Below are 17,752 nucleotides of genomic sequence, written 5' to 3'. Positions count from 1 at the left end.
GGCATTAAACAGCGCAGAAGAAAAAGCAGCAAAAAGCAGGTAAAAAGCAGGTAAAAAGCAACGTGCGCACATACCCTCATAGCATAATCTGTTACATTGGCTCATTGCGTCTATCCAGTTATGTCTGCTGTAAAACACAAGTCATAGTACTGTAATGAAAGTAACTTTTCTACTAATAGTACATTAACAGTGTGAGCGGAGCCTAGATGCTTGGAACCAGGGGCGTAACGACCGCGGTCGCAGAGGTCGCCACTGCGACCGGGCCCACAGGGTTAAAGGGGCCCGGCAGCCGCTCTGCAGAGCCGGCTGCCGGGCCCCTATGTGTAGTGCCGCTGTGTAGTGGCCAACTACGCGACCGTCAGGGGGCCGGCCTGTGAGAGGGGCTCTCTGACCTGCGGCAGAGCAAAAGTGCTCCTGCAGAGCACACGGAATCCATCCTTCCAGGACCTGCGATGATGTCACGCCCATGTGACTGTGTGGGAGGAGACACAGGATGCCGGGGAGAAAGCAGAAGATACTGATTCCTGAACAATTTTGGACATATGACTCGTAATGAAAAAAGAGAGGACATGAGGGGTGTGCAGGGTGAGTGGCAGATGAGGGCTGCAGACTGTGACAGAAGGTTGTGAAGGGGTGCAGAGTGTTTGAGAGGGGTAAGTTGAGGTACAGGCAGCAGGGTGTGAGACATATGAGGGTGTAGTGTGTGTGATATGGGGGGTGCAGGCTGTATGGGGAGCAGGGGTGTGACATGGGGGCAGGGGCATAACTACTGCGGTCCTAGGGGTCGGAAGGAGAAGAGAGGTACTTGTTTTTTTATTTTGCTGGCTGCATGACACATGGAAACCCTGGTGGAGCTGGCTTCATGACACATGGAGACCCTGGCTGCATGACACATGGAGGCCCTGGGGGGGCTGGTGGCATGACACAGAGGCCCTGGGGGGGCTGGCTGCATGACACCTGGGGGTACTGGCTGCATGACACATGGAGGCCCAAAGGGGGGGGGGGGGCTGGCTGCATGACACCTGGGGGTACTGGCTGCATGACACATGGAGGCCCAAAGGGGGGGGGGGGCTGGCTGCATGACACCTGGGGGTACTGGCTGCATGACACATGGAGGCGGGGGGGGGGGGGGGCTGGCTGCATGACACATGGAGGCCCTGGGGGGGCTGGCTGCATGACACCTGGGGGGGCTGGCTGCATGACACATGGAGGCCCTGGAAGGGCTGGCTGCAAGACACATGGAGGCCCTGGCTGCATGACACATGGAGGCCCTGGTGGGGCTGGCTGCATGACAGAGAGGCCCTGGGGGGGCTGGCTGCATGACACCTGGGGGTACTGGCTGCATGACACATGGAGGCCCAGGGGGGGGGGGGGGCTGGCTGCATGACACATAGAGGCACTGGGGGGGCTGGCTGCATGACCCCTGGGGGGCTGGCTGCATGACACATGGAGGCCCTAGTGGGGCTGGCTGCATGACACAGAGGCCCTGGGGGGATGGCTGCATGACACAGAGGCCCTGGGGGTGCTGGCTGCATGACACATTGAGGCCCAGGGGGGGGTCTGGCTGTATGACACATTGAGGCCCAGGGGGGGGTCTGGCTGCATGACACATTGAGGCCCAGGGGGGGTCTGGCTGCATGACACATTGAGGCCCAGGGGGGGTCTGGCTGCATGACACATTGAGGCCCTGGGGGGGCTGGCTGCATGACACATTGAGGCCCTGGGGGGGCTGGCTGCATGACACATTGAGGCCCAGGGGGGGGCTGGCTGCATGACACCTGGAGGGGCTGGCTGCATGATACATGGAGGCCCTGGGGGGGCTGGCTGCATGACACCTGGGGGGGCTGGCTGCATGACATATTGAGGCCCTGGGGGGGGGGGCTGGCTGCATGATACATGGAGGTCTATGGGACTGCATAATAAACATGAAGGACACCTTATACATGGACTAGGGGTGCATTATACATGGAGGTCTATGGAGCTGCATTATACAAAATGAAGGACACCTTATACATGGAATATAGGGGTGCATTATACATGGAAGAGTATGGGGCTGCATAATACAATATGATGATTTATGGGGCTGCATTATAATACATGGAGGACTATGGAGCCTACCTTATACATGGACTATGGGGGTTATAAAACATGGAGGACTGTGGTGCAGTATAAAATATGGAGAACTATGGGGTGAATTATAATACATCGAGAACTATGGGAAATGCATTGTAATACATGGAGGACTATGGGAGTGCATTCTAATATATGACGGGTTATGTGGGACCCTTTATACTATATGGAAGGCTATGTGGGGGCCATTATAGTATTTGGAAAACTATATACAAGGGGGACAAAGATACAAGCAGGGGATGGTAATGTTTTGTGGTGAAGGGGAAAAGGCTCTTTCCCTCAGCACCCAGCTTTCCCATGCTCTGCTATACATCTCTCAGCACCCACCTTTCCCATGCTCTGCTGTACATCTTCTCTCAGCACCCAGCTTTCCCATGCTCTGCTGTACATCTCTCAGCACCCACCTTTCCCATGCTCTGCTGTACATCTTCTCTCAGCACCCAGCTTTCCCATGCTCTGATATGGGAAAGCTGGGTGCTGAGGGTAAGATGTGTAGCAGAGCATGGGGAAGCTGGGTGCCGAGGACAAGATGGATATCAGAACATAGCAAAGCTGGGTGCTGATAGAGGGATTTCAGATCATGGGAAACCTGGGTGCTGTGGGTAAAAGCCAAGTGTCAGCGCCATTATCCTGTACACTGAGTGTCAGTGTCATTATCCCGTACCCTAAGTGTCGGGGTACGTAGAGGGGGGCCCCGGTCCAAATTTCGCATCAGGGCCCATCAAACTCTAGTTACGCCACTGCTTGGAACCCTAATGAGATATTCTCCGATACATCAGACAGTATACTGGTTGCCCTTGAGGAACACAGAATCATGGTGCTAGCAGCATTATAGCTATGGAATATGTCAGGGCCAATATATAGTTCCATGTGACTGCACATGTAAGGTTTTTGTAATACTATTGTACGTTCTGAGGATTTCGATAGCGTTAGGGCAATGACAACCAGAGACGAGTTCTTGGTACAAGATGTTTATAATATGTAACCACGGTAGATACACAACGGAACAAACACAGTAGAACACACACACGAAATACCTTCCCGAAACGGAGCGAAGGGGATTCCCGGGGCCACGCACCGGACTCCCCCAGGGAGACCACCAGAGCGAACCCCTATACAGGGACTGTCCGGCAATCACCCCGAAAGGCCTAAATGCGCAGCAGCCGGGAACACAAGGGGCAAGTGGTAAAGTCCAGAAGTGTCCGTACGGGATGATAGTCCAGAGTGGTTACGAACCAGAAGGAACCGGGCAGAAGTGCTGACCAAAGACGGCAGACGGAGTCCGGGCACAGCTTGGAGAAACCGGGTATGGTCCAGAGTCGGTCGGTAGTCTTTCAGAAGGATCCAAAAGGCAATCAGGAAGTAGAAGCAGCAAAGCAGGAGCACACAGCAAGCAGTATACTCAGGCACTGGACTAGGCTTAGAGGCGGCCTTTTAAGCAGCTGGACAGGAAGTAGGGCAACAGAACATTAAACTCCATGTTAACTGAGGGCAAGCTCTTTCAAAAGAGAACTGGAAAACCCGAAAACCTGACAGTTTTTATACTTGTACCTGCGTTTTTTATTTTAATAAAGCACCACTTACTTTTATAGAGAAAGAATAACCTGGTAAGGGGTAAGTATAGAAATTAAAGGTTCTCTCTAATATATGTGCATGCAGAACCTGCCAGTAGAGAATAGTATCTAGTGATCAGTGAGAACTACCATGCCTAACACTTGTTAAGAGCAGTTAAAGATTTCCCGGAAAAATGCTCAAGTTCCCAACTGATTTCCATTATACCAGGGCACTTGAATCTCACCCATCCAAGCATCCAACTGCTAACGAGTACCTAAACATAGTAGTGCACGCTCATCACTAGTACAGAGCATCCAAGCATGGTAGTGCTCGCTCATCACTAGTTCAGAGCATGGTAGTGCTCTCTCATCACTAGTATCGAGCACCCAAGCATGGTAGTGCTCTCTCATCACTAGTACCGAGCACCCAAGCATGGTAGTGCTCACTCATCCCTAGTACCGAGCACCTGAGCATGGTAATGCTCGCTCATCACTAGTTCAGAGCATGGTAGTGCTCGCTGGTCGCTAGTACCGAGCACCCGAGCATGATAGTGCTCCCTCATCACTAGTACCAAGCACCCAAGCATGGTAGTGTTCACTCATCACTAGTACAGAGCACCCGAGCATGGTAGTGCTCTCTCATTATTAGTATCAAGCACCCAAGCATGGTAGTGCTCTCATCACTAGTGCCGAGCACCTGAGCATGGTAGTGCTCGCTCATCACTAGTACCGAGCACCTGAGCATGGTAGTGCTCGCTCATCACTAGTATCGAGAACCCGAGCATGGTAGTGCTCGCTGATCATTAGTATCAAGCACCCGAGCATGGTAGTGCTCGCTCATCACTATTAGTAACCCTATGGAAATCCTGCATACTGGAACATAAGACAGTCTCAGTGTTAGACTTTATTTTAGGGGCTAGTGATGGAGTACACAAAAGACGCTCCCCCTGTAAAGTGATAGCTGCCCTCCTAACACCACGCTTCTGCTACTATTACTTGAGCCACCCATAGAGTACATTCTCAGAGAGCGGATGTGCAGATACTCCTGGGTGTGTGCAGTACAGCCGGACTCTCGGGGACAGCAGCACACCTGTGACATATCATTGTGACACACCTATGGCTCCAGGCACGTGACAGCGATGTCATGGCCAAAACAAACGTCTTTCCCTGTTGTAATGAGTAATGCATTATACGCCAATTTATCCCAATGATACTGTGACAATAGATGCTAGCTATGTACCGACTCTAGGAAGGATCAAATAGGACTGAGTTATGTGTGTGATGAAAGTCCACGGTGACAGCTACGCTGTGTTCTTCCCAAAAACAGTGCTAAGTCAGTCAGGAAATGAAGGCGAGCAAAGAGGAGCCACAGCCGCGTACACCCAGCTCAGTGTTCAGCCAGGACACTGCCTCCATTCACCTTGTGAGCTCACCCAGTGGGAAGAGATGGAAGGCAGGACTAGCACAAAGATAGCCTTCTCTGTATACACGCCTTGGCTCCAACCTTCCTCCAAAGGCAGAATTAACCCTCAAAAAACCTCCGTCCTGATGAGTGTCCAGATTAACGCCTTACTGCCAAGTTACCTAAACGATTTATATAGCAACTAGATTCTGCAAATTCAGCCTAATTACTTTACTCCATTGCTGGGGCCATTTTCCTCTTTTGCACCTTTAGTGGTCTGGTGAAGCCTATGGACCACATCCCATAATGCTATAAAAGGGCATCACATTTACAATGATACTTGTATGAAACTTTTCTATTTTGTAAATAGAATCATTACCGTACTGGTTTCAAGCTTTACAGCCTCTGCACTGTGGTTACCACTGTCCGGCGGTCACTGGTGGAGTCCTAACAATACATTTATCATGGAGGATAACCAGTAGTGAGCATCCGCAGTAGCCCCTTGCCCGGCCACCTCTGTAGCCCCGCTGAAATCTGTAGGATGGCTCCTGGGCATGCACGGGGCGACCCTGGAGCCAAACTCTTACCAGAAGTGTGCGGCTCAATACAACCGCCCATAGTCCGTTTAGTGCAACTGTGCTGAAGACCGAGATATACGGTATATATATATATATATATATATACCGTATATCTCGGTCTTCAGCACAATTGCACTAAACGGACTATGACAAATGCATGCCTCCTACGTCACTACTGAGAAGTCCCATTATACAAGTGAGGTTTAGGTTTCACAAATATGAATGTGTCAACTGCTTCTAGATCTCGAGGGCATCTCTTATTGGAATGGAGGCCAACATGACAACTACCGGGTAGTGTCTCGTCCGACTTCTCAAACCTGTCTTGTTGTTATCGCTTCTTGCTCAGACGACTTCCCTGAAGAAACATCAGAATGGCTGCCCATGTTATACAGGTCCACTCGAGCCCCTTCACATGTCCATGTGGCCTCCATTTTTTTGTTTTGTTATCACACGTACCCATTATAACTTATGGGGTTGCTCACATTGATTGTGTGTCTGTGGAAGACAGATGGCGACAAGTCTGTTTTCTTCTAGCAGCACAGATAAGGCTAGGTTCACATTTCCGTTGTTTTAAATCCGTCAGTGACGGATTAGTCGTTTTTTAGATGTCAATGGACGCAACGGATGTGTTTTTCACAGGATTCCTTTCACAGGAATCCTGTTAAAAAATGATCCGACGTGTCCATTTTGCTAGTTTCACACTTGCGTTGAACGGTATCCGTTGCATTGCGTTGTGTGACGGATGCAACGGATGTGCTGCATTTAGTGGCACAACAGATCGTACAAAACGGAATCTTTTTTTTTTTTCTTCTTTACAGTTTTACTGGCGGCAGACGATTGTGAACAATCAGCTGATCGCTCACAGCATCCGGTCGCCGGGTGATCAGCTGATCGCTCACAGCAGCCGGTCGCCGGGTGAACAGCTGATCGCTCGGCCGCCGAGAATGTGTGCAGGGGGTGGAGTGCGGGGTGGGTGGAGCCGAGTGGGGCCATGGCGCTGAGGACGTCAGTGCCTCGGGGATTGCATGGCCGGGGACAGGTGAGTGTGTGAGTGTGAGTGTGTGTGTGCGCACATGCGGACTGCGGGAGGGGGCGGAGCCGAGCGGGGAAGTGTCGGGCTCCCTGCACCCGTAGCCAGAGTAAATATCGGGTAACTAGGCAAAGCGCATTGCTTAGTAACCCGATGTGTACCCTGGTTACGTGTGCAGGGAGCCAGAGAGAGCATTCTAAGGATTCCGCTGATCAAAAAACGTTACATGCTGCGTTCCTGCCGCCCGGCGGAAGCAACGCAGCGTCGCCCAGTGTAAGCAACACAGGGCCATCACTCGCAATCCGTCGTCCATACAAGTCTATGGGAAGCAGCGGAATCCATTAACGGATTCCGCTGTTTTCCAAAACGGCGGATTGCAACTGAAGGAAAACAATGCATCCGCTGTGCGTCCTTTTTTGACGGATCAGTCATAATCCGTTTGTGTATGGGACAGCCCAGTGGGTGTCCCAAACATGCTGGGCATGCTCAGTAGAGCAGATTACGACGGAATCCAGCACCATAGACAAACATTACAAGCTTGAAGAATTGCGACGGATTTCTGCGCGGTGCGTTAATTCTGACGGCCCGAAAAACATTACATTCTGCATGGTTTCCGCCCGGCGGTCAGTCCAAAAATGACTGACTGCGGCGCAGCGGATGCCACGCAAGGTAATCAGTCGCAATCCGCCACTAATACAAGTCTATAGGACACAACGGAATCCGCTAAACAGATTCCGTTATTTCCCAGAGCCGCAGATTGTGACTGATACAATTTAACGGAAATGTGAACCTAGCCCAACAGGCGCCAATACAAGTGTCGGGGTCTGTGAAAAACACGTACAGCACATGGCGCCGCGCAGATTTAACACTGAAAAGTATAGGACAGGCTTTCTAATATATATTTTTCTTTAGCCATACTGGTAAAGCACGCATGTGAAGGGAGCCATACAGGACAAGGATCTGATCTGCCGGTCTGGCACACAGGCGGTCCGGAGTGCTGGGCCTCCTCGCTGGCATCTCATGTTTACAGTAATATGTACTGTACATAATGAAGTCAGATACCAGCGTGTCCCTATGGAGTCTGTAACCCTAGAGACTGGGAGGGAATACGCAGAGCTGCTCTCTAGTACTGAGGGCGCTGTGTGCTGTAGGTGATCACCCACATTTCCAGCTTATTAATTTCCCCGGGAATTGTGTTCACATTAAGCACCGCACCATCTGCAATATCACTCAGGAGGATGAAGAACACTAGGGCTGTAGGGCCAGGTACAGACACTCACACGGGGTTAAAGATTTACTAGGAACAAACATTGTAAAGTAAGAAAGGGGAAGACAGCCAGCACATTATCTACACCTGTCAGCACTGTACTGTAGGGACACCATGGCCACAAGACGACTATACACTGCACTAGAGGATCAGCCTGGCATGAGCGGCACGTCAGTACCCAGTGAGATGGGCACAGCCCTAGTCAGGCTCCAGCCAGAGAGAAGTAAGCTGGACTGGGCTCCTACAGCACAATCCCCAGATATGTCCCTGCACTGGGGCACCGGAGAGCATTGGCACAATTGTGGGCAATATTTACAGCACCACCTATAGTACAATATCTAGCTATGGCCATTTTACTATACAGCTGATGATAGAAATCTCTCAGCAGGGGTGATGGGATGTAGGGGATTTAGGGAATTCAACGATCCTAGAGCTTAGGGAAAAGTTATGTAGGACCCCTGACAGGTGAGATGGCGGAGTGCTGGCCACAGCTACAGAACCAGACCCACATACAGTACTGGGATACAGCCATGGCAAATAGGAGCCAACAGCTTTGTATTAACCTTTCAAAGTCCTATCTGAATATATATTATAGACACAGCATATATACATATTACACACACATATAATATATTGCATATCCACCATAGAGCCAGGACACATGTCGCATACATCGCTATCGCACACGTCGGTGCTATGACCAGTCCTGTGCAGCACTCACCATGGTGCAGGCTGAAGCTGGGGACGCGGCAGGTTACAGGTCTTCCTTCCTGATGTGTATCCTCAGTCCAGCAGACATGAAGGGCTCCCACCCCCGGTCCAGGACGGCGGCAGCACTGGGTGTCGGGCAGCAGTGGTGGCAGCAGTCTCCTGTACCAGACGTGTCTGCTGCGCCGCCTCTTCTCCCCGTGGATGCTGCTGAGGTTACAGCTGCGGCCGCTTTTTTTTTTTTTTTCTTCCCTCAGTCATGCGATTTACAATGAAAGTCCAGGCACCAGTCCGGGCTGTCCCTGTCCATAAATGGCAAACAAAGCTTCACGTCAGCCAATCAGCTGAGGCCAGACTGCGCGTCACCGCGTCCCCAGGGAACGGGACTGGATGGCTGGAGACGAGGGAGGCAAAGGGTTTTGGGAAATGTAGTTTTTCTCAGTTCTTACCATATGGAACAAGTTGTGTGAAGGGAGAACAGAGGACAGCGGCTGCTGTGGATATGTAGCACAGATATCCCTGTGAGGGTTGCTCTGCTGTGCAGTACACCAGTGAGAAGTGCAACCAATCAACTCTGCCCATCTATCAGGGGCGTACATAGAAATCGAGGGGCCCCATAGCAGAAGTTATAATTGAGCCCCCCTCTGAATCACATAAGAACATTTCTCACAATTTCACAGCTCTTACAAAGCAATGTTTCTCCTGTTGAAGCCCCTAGACTCACTTTGAATTGCACAATAATGTATAATTGCAACAAAAGTGCCCCACAAACACGATGATACTCCCACAGTGAATTCCCACAGTAACCTCCACACATACAGTATGATGACCTTACTGTGCCCCCTCAACTACCCTGGCAAAGTATGGTGACCCCAACAGAGTAAGAGCCCCTACTGTAATGGTACAAGATACAGTATAGTGGCCCCGACACCTCTTCACAATGTATAATGGCCCCTCTAATCCTTCAAACAGTATAATGGCTCCCACACAGCCCTCTACACAGTATGATATACCTCACTCAATCCTTCATACTGTACAATTGCTTGCATACAGTATAATGGCCCTCAAATAGACCTCTATAAAGTATAAAGGCTCCCTCATAACTCTTCAAATACAAAAATGGACTCTATAAAGCCCTCCAAATAGTATATTGGCCTCAACATAGTCCTCCATATATTATAATGCACACCTATAGTCCTCCATATATTATAATGCACCCCTATAGTCCTCCATATATTATAATGCACCCCTATAGTCTTCCATATATTATAATGCATCCCTGTAGTCATCCATATATTAGAATGCATCCCTATAGTCCTCCATATATTATAATGCACCCCTATAGTCTTCCATATATTATAATGCATCCCTGTAGTCATCCATATATTAGAATGCATCCCTATAGTCCTCCATATATTATAGTGCACCCCTATAGTCCTCCATATATTATAATGCACCCCATAGTCCTCCATATATTATAATGCATCCCTATAGTCATCCATATATTATAATGCACCCCTATAGTCATCCATATATTATAATGCACCCCTATAGTCATCCATATATTATAATGCACCCCATAGTCCTCCATATATTATAATGCATCCCTATAGTCATCCATATATTATAATGCACCCCTATAGTCATCCATATATTATAATGCACCCCATAGTCCTCCATATATTATAATGCATCCCTATAGTCATCCATATATTATAATGCATCCCTATAGTCATCCATATATTATAATGCACCCCTATAGTCTTCCATATATTATAATGCATCCCTGTAGTCATCCATATATTAGAATGCATCCCTATAGTCCTCCATATATTATAATGCACCCCTATAGTCCTCCATATATTATAATGCACCCCTATAGTCTTCCATATATTATAATGCATCCCTGTAGTCATCCATATATTAGAATGCATCCCTATAGTCCTCCATATATTATAATGCATCCCTATAGTCATCCATATATTATAATGCACCCCTATAGTCTTCCATATATTATAATGCATCCCTGTAGTCATCCATATATTAGAATGCATCCCTATAGTCCTCCATATATTATAGTGCACCCCTATAGTCCTCCATATATTATAGTGCACCCCTATAGTCCTCCATATATTATAATGCACCCCATAGTCCTCCATATATTATAATGCATCCCTATAGTCATCCATATATTATAATGCATCCCTATAGTCATCCATATATTATAATGCATCCCTATAGTCATCCATGTATTATAATGCATCCCTATAGTCATACATATATTATAATGCACCCCATAGTCCTCCATATATTATAATGCATCCCTATAGTCCTCCATATATTATAATGCCCCCCTATAGTCCTCCATATATTATAATGCACCCCTATAGTCCTCCATATATTATAATGCATCCCTATAGTCATCCATATATTATAATGCATCCCTATAGTCATCCATATATTATAATGCATCCCTATAGTCCTCCATATATTATAATGCATCCCTATAGTCATCCATATATTATAATGCATCCCTATAGTCATCCATATATTATAATGCACCCCTATAGTCCTCCATATATTATAATGCACCCCTATAGTCCTCCATATATTATAATGCATCCCTATAGTCATCTGTGAGGCAAATCCCGGGATATGAAGATGAATTATGACTCCAGTCATAATCCCTCATCACTCCCTGGCAGTGCCCCCTCCCTTCTTGTTCTCAGTGTTCCACTTACACCTCCATGGCCATGTCCTGTGATATGGAAATTAGGTGGCTTGGGGACAATGGACACAGGATGACTCCCTGCCGTGACCCTGTAGTGGGGGCTGCTAGCTAGTTAGCAAGGCTATGGAAATAGCCAGACAGAACGACTCCAGTAAAAAATGGTTCATATCTCGCAAGCCATATTTCCGATAAATATGGCAACCATAAAAATGGTGTCTCCGCATGCGGACGATGCCGGCACACCCTTTTTATGGGAGCAGGACATTGGGAAATGCCCCAGGCGTGATATCAGCCAATGGGGAACTGGCAGACAGGTCATGAGTCCCCTCGTTCTGTAGCTAAATTCATAACTGTCACAATGAGAGCATTGGCGTCCGCCTACGACGCTCCCAGGCAAAGTTATGGCCCATATTCCATGTTGTGGATTGTCCATAACTCAAGCCAGGGGTGGAGCAGTGCTCCCTCTGAGGTCACTAAGGTAGGAGGGGACCTGGATCTGCCCAGGTTGATAACCCTACTTCGGCCATTTTCCAGGGTTCTTTTCGCTGGGGGCACGTGTAGGAAACATCTGTGGGAAGGATCCTAGAAACCTGGGTACAGCGCCCCCCTGTGGCCAGACGCAACAAGGTAACTGCTGGAACTGTGTATGCCTGTTTGTAACCCATGCTTTGATTGTAACTGTACTCTGACATATGTATATTCTGTAGATTCCCTATTGTATATATTGTAGTTCTAGTGTGCTTTAGGCTGATTAAATTATATAATTAATCTTGGGCTGTTCTGTTATCTCGATCTTGAATCCCACGTCTGTGTGTTCGGCTAATAGTTACCGTAAATCGGTTGGTGGCAGCGAATTGTGCCAAGGATTATTGTGGGGAGGCCAGTGAGATTCGGGGAGATTTTATATATTCCGCCCGCGGAGGTCGGGGGAATATATACCTTACTCTCACCGGGGACCCTTCAATAATCGGCATAAGTAGTATAGCGGCCTCCTTGCTTATTGTCGGGCAATTCCATAATTGGCCTGACTATAAGAGGGGCGCTAGAGAGCGCGTCACGTGCTCTGTCTGTCGGTCGGGAGGTATAAAGGAGGGGTGACCCCCACTTGTCACCCCCCGATTGTGACGTACTGGTAGCCAGCGCGGGGGATTTCTGAGTGACCCCCCCCGGTGTTTTGTGACATATTGGTGGCATAGCGGTGGGATCGAGATAATAGTGTGTGTGAGTGTGAGACCCATACTCCCAGACACTAAAGACTGCCTGCAGCAGCTGTGGCTGCTGGGGTCTTCAGACTAGCTCAACACTAGAGTGTCAGAGTGCAGATACTGTAAGGTGTGTGGAGGCATCAGGTGTCAGTTCTGTGTCAGTGACCAAAAGTCTGCAAGAATGGCTGATGGCACCAGGAGCAGAGCTATGCAACTGGCCAATGCTAAGGCAGGAGCCGAAGAGAGGGAGGACGGTGCTGTGGACAGCAATGAGGAGGTTGCCCACGAGTCCTCCAGGAGCTCGACGCCAGAAAACCGTTCTGCCGAGGACATTGCGCAACCTGGCACTGCTGGACAAGATGAGGAGGAGCTCACCCAAGGTTCCTCAACGAGCCAGATGCCAGCCCTCCGCTCTGAAAGGGACAGTGAATCGCCTAGCTCTGCAGCGTGCCGCAGATCACCACGTGCCATTCCACCGATCCTGGGAGGCTCGGATAGCCTTCTTCAAATGGCTATGGCCCTTCTCCAGGCTGGAGACCAGAAGGGCTACAAGGAACTCCTGGCAGAGCGCAGGGCAGAGCGGCAGGCAGCGCGTGACGCTGAGGCTGCGGAGCGGCACGCAGAGCGTGAGGCTGCGGAGCGAGAGCGGCAGGCAGCGCGTGAAGAGCGAGAGCGAGAGCGACAGGCAGACCGTGACTACCAGCTGCAGCTAGCTCAGCTCCGGCCCTCATCAGCCACACGTGACCTTCGAGACACCAAACTTCCAAAGGTCCGTGTTGAGGACTTCCCAGTGCTGGAGAAGGATGGAGACTTGGACTCTTTCTTGACTGCTTTTGAACGGACTTGCTTGCAGCACCATCTGGACAAGGACCAGTGGGCCAAATACCTGACCCCCCGTTTAAGGGGTAAGGCCCTGGATATCCTTGGGGACTTGCCTGCTGAGGCAGATCAGGGCTACGACACCATCAAGCGGGCCCTGATCCAACAGTACAACCTCACTCCGGAGTCCTACCGCAAGAAGTTCCGGACCCTGCAGAAGGGACCAAAGGACTCCTGGGCTGACCACCGGCGGGCACTTGCCCGAGCTGCCGACCACTGGACCCAAGGCCTGCAGCTTTCCACCGGACCAGAGATCCTGGACGTGGTCATCACGGAGCAACTCTTGTGGAACTGCCCTGAGGATCTCCGCCAGTTCATCCGAGACCAGAAGCCAAAGGGGTCCACGGCTACAGCTGCCCTGGCCGATGACTACACCAACAACCGGGCTCCTGAGGCCAGGAGAGCGGCCACCAGCAGCACCTGGAGAGGGGGTAAGATGAATTCTGCGACTGCCCCACCTGCCCCTAGACTGCAGGGGGTGTCCCCCTCAACTCCCCTCTCCAGGCCCGTGGCAGAGCCCAGACGGTGCCACCAGTGCAACCTACCTGGACACTTCAAGGCCATGTGCCCTCAGCGTCCCAAGGCCCCGGCTCCGTCCCCGTCCCAAGGGCCGCCCAAGGTGTATTGTGTGGGTGGGGGTGGTGGTAGGTCCCTGGACAGCTTCCAACCTGTCACCGTCGGCCGGTCTGTGACCATAGGACTGCGAGACAGCGCCTCGGAGGTGACTCTGGTGCGGCCGGAGATGGTGTCCCCCCAAGACTTGATCCCTGGAAAAACCCTCGCTGTCTCCGGGATTGGAGGCATTGACCCGGCGCTGCCTGTTGCTGACATTTATGTGGACTGGGGCGCAGGGCGGGGGGTGAGGGAGGTGGGGGTAACTGATCGGATCCCTGCAAACGTGCTACTTGGGACAGATTTGGGGCAGATAACCTCCCAGTTTGGGCCCCAACCAAGGGCTGAACCTTCAGCCAGTACTGACATGCCTCCGGACAATGTTAATGTGTTATCTATGAATGATGTAAGGGAGGAGGGAGTGAACTCTGATATTTCTGCTTGCATAGACACCATAGACACACACACAGCTGCAGCTGTGACAGGGGAGGGGGTCAGAGAAAGGTGTGACAATGCCTCTACAAGTAATCAGCCTGTGAGCTGGGATCTGTTGCCCTCTGCAGGGATAAGCAGAGAGCAGGGTGCTGCAGGGGGAGGACCAGTGTGTGGGGTGGGGGCTACCACAGCAAATGTGGGGTCCCCAGAGATTTCACAGCGGGGTTCTGTTGCTGCAGGAGGGGAACAGGCAGGTGAGATTGGGGCCGGTCCAGGAGCGGAAGTGCTCCCAGGTAAGATCTCGGTGCATGGTTCCCCCACAACCGGGGTGTCAGGAAGCCAGGTAGGTCTGCCTGAACCGGCGACTTGGTCAGGAACGGAGGAGGAGCAGGCACGACCCACGGTCGCAGCGGCTGTGGCCGCTGTCACCCGCAGTGGGAGTGCTGGAAGCCAAGGGGCCTCCCGGAGGTCCGATAGCTCTTCCCCTTCTGACCAAGTGGCAGCCGAGTCAGGTGGAGGCCAGGACACAGGTCCCGGGGTACTGACTGAAGATGTGACAGTCTCGTCGATTCTGGCCACATCTAGTCAGGGGTTTCAGGCAGCGTTAGAAGCTGATGACAGCCTGAAAGCTCTTAAGGAGCAGGCGGCACAGCCTCCCTCGGACTCGGACCCGGAGCGAGTGGTCTGGGACCAAGGACGGCTGTACCGGGCCACGGTCCAGCAGGGTTCACCGGAGGCGTGGCCCAGGGACCGACAGTTGGTGGTACCCTATCCGTTCCGGACGGAGTTGTTGCGGATCGCACATGAGATTCCGATGGCCGGACACCTAGGGATCGCTAAGACCAAGGCCAGGTTAAACCAGCATTTCTACTGGCCAAAAATGGGGGCCAATGTGGCTGCCTACTGCCGTTCGTGTGAAACCTGTCAGAGAGTGGGGAAGGCGGGGCCACGCCCCAAAGCCCCACTGGTATCTCTGCCCCTCATCGATGAGCCTTTCAGGAGGGTGGCTGTGGATCTGGTCGGCCCGCTGGCCATCCCCAGCAGCTCCGGGAAACGCTTCATACTGACGGTAGTGGACTATGCCACCCGGTACCCAGAAGCAGTGGCCTTGTCGTCCATTCGGGCTGACAAGGTGGCCACCGCATTGCTGGAGATTTTCTCCCGAGTGGGTTTTCCCCAGGAAATGCTCACTGACCGGGGGACCCAATTCATGTCCCAGCTGATGGAGGCCCTCTGTAAGCAAGTCCAGGTGCGACATCTGGTGGCCAGCCCGTACCATCCACAGACTAATGGCCTGTGCGAGCGGTTCAATGGCACCTTAAAGCAGATGCTTAAGATGTTGGTCGACTCCCATGGGCGTGACTGGGAGCGGTATCTCCCACACCTGTTATTTGCTTACCGGGAGGTTCCACAGGCCTCAACAGGATTCTCACCGTTTGAGCTCCTGTACGGGCGACGTGTGCGGGGCCCCCTGGCTCTGGTGAAAGAGGCTTGGGAAGGGGATTTGGCCACCCCTGGAGTGTCGGTTATCGAGTATGTCATGCGCTTCCGGGACAAAATGCAGGCCTTGACGCAACTGGTACACGACAATATGGCTCAAGCCCAGGCCGATCAGAAGCGTTGGTACGACCAGAACGCTTGTGAGAGGACCTACCAAGTGGGTCAAAAGGTGTGGGTACTGGTCCCCGTACCACAGGACAAGCTTCAGGCAGCCTGGGAAGGCCCATACCTCGTGTACCAGCAGCTCAACCCTGTGACGTACCTGGTCACCCTGGACCCTGCCCGTGGAAGGCGGAAGCCCTTCCATGCGAACATGATGAAGGCACATCATGAGCGGGAGGCATGTGCGCTCCCCGTGTGCAACCTGCCCGAGGAGGGAGAAGCGGAAACCCTCTTGGATATGCTAGCCCAGGTTAGGGCAGGCGGATCCATTGAGGATGTGGAGGTTGGCCACCAGCTCTTGGAGGACCAACGGTCCCAGCTGTGGGCCACCCTACACCCCTTCCGGGGGTTGTTTACCAACCAGCCCGGAAGGACTGACTTGGCTGTCCATCACGTGGACACTGGGGATCATCCCCCGATCCGGCGTTCAGCATATCGGGTCTCCCTGGAGGTGCAGCAACACATGCGCCAGGAGATTGACGAGATGCTGAAGCTGGGGGTGATCCAGGCATCCAACAGCGCTTGGGCCTCGCCTGTAGTCCTCGTCCCTAAGAAGGACCGAACCACGCGGTTCTGCGTGGACTACAGGGGGCTCAATGCGGTCACGGTCGCCGATGCGTACCCAATGCCACGCATCGATGACCTGCTCGATCAGTTGGCCGGGGCTCAGTACCTGACCATCATGGATCTGAGCCGGGGATATTGGCAGATCCCCCTGACTCGCAAGGCCAGGGAACGCTCTGCCTTTATTACCCCATTTGGACTGTACGAGTCCACGGTGATGCCATTCGGGATGAGGAATGCCCCTGCCACTTTCCAGCGGATGGTCAACACCCTGCTCAAGGGACTTGAAGGGTACGCGGCCGCGTACCTGGATGACATTGCCGTCTTCAGTCCCACCTGGGAAGATCACCTAGAGCATCTAGCACAGGTGCTCAGGCGGGTCCACCGGGCAGGTTTGACCATCAAGCCGGGCAAGTGTCAGCTGGCCATGAGCGAGGTCCAGTACCTCGGTCACCGGGTAGGTGGGAGAACACTGAAGCCCGAGCCTGAGAAAGTGGAGGCCATCGCATCCTGGCCCACCCCCAGGACCAAGAAGCAGGTGATGTCCTTCTTGGGGACCGCTGGGTACTATAGGAGGTTTGTTCCATGCTATAGTAGCCTGGCAAAGCCCCTGACGGACCTCACCAAGAAGAAGCTGCCCTCTGCAGTCGATTGGACAATGGACTGCGAGACAGCCTTCCGGGCCCTAAAGGACGCCCTGTCCAGCCCGCCCGTGCTACAGGCAGCCGACTTCACGCGGCCGTTTGTAGTACAGACCGACGCCAGTGACTTCGGCCTCGGTGCGGTGCTCAGCCAGGTGGACTCTGCGAGCCAAGAGCACCCAGTCTTGTACCTGAGCAGGAAGCTGTTACCAAGGGAAGTTGCCTATTCCACGATGGAGAAGGAGTGCCTGGCCATAGTGTGGGCCCTGCAGCGTCTGCAACCCTATCTATACGGGCGCCACTTCATCGTGGAGACGGACCACAATCCCCTCAGCTGGTTGCACACCGTCTCTGG

General features: G+C 52.0%; 1 protein-coding gene across 1 annotated transcript in view; it reads right to left on the bottom strand.

The window, feature by feature from the left end:
- The window catches only part of MYO1E (myosin IE), a 225,348-nt gene extending 216,390 nt beyond the window's left edge, over positions 1-8,958 (bottom strand). The window contains exon 1 of the mRNA XM_075345717.1: positions 8,682-8,958. Coding sequence (XP_075201832.1) covers positions 8,682-8,684 — 3 coding nt within the window. The 5' untranslated portion in view covers positions 8,685-8,958. The remainder of the gene's footprint in view (positions 1-8,681) is intronic.
- Positions 8,959-17,752: the final 8,794 nt, after the last annotated feature.

Source organism: Anomaloglossus baeobatrachus, chromosome 4 (genome assembly GCF_048569485.1).
Source record: "Anomaloglossus baeobatrachus isolate aAnoBae1 chromosome 4, aAnoBae1.hap1, whole genome shotgun sequence".
NCBI classification, from domain to species: Eukaryota; Metazoa; Chordata; class Amphibia; order Anura; family Aromobatidae; genus Anomaloglossus; species Anomaloglossus baeobatrachus.
The sequence above is the reverse complement of the archived record's forward strand: the minus strand, read 5'-3'. Positions and strand labels throughout refer to the sequence as shown.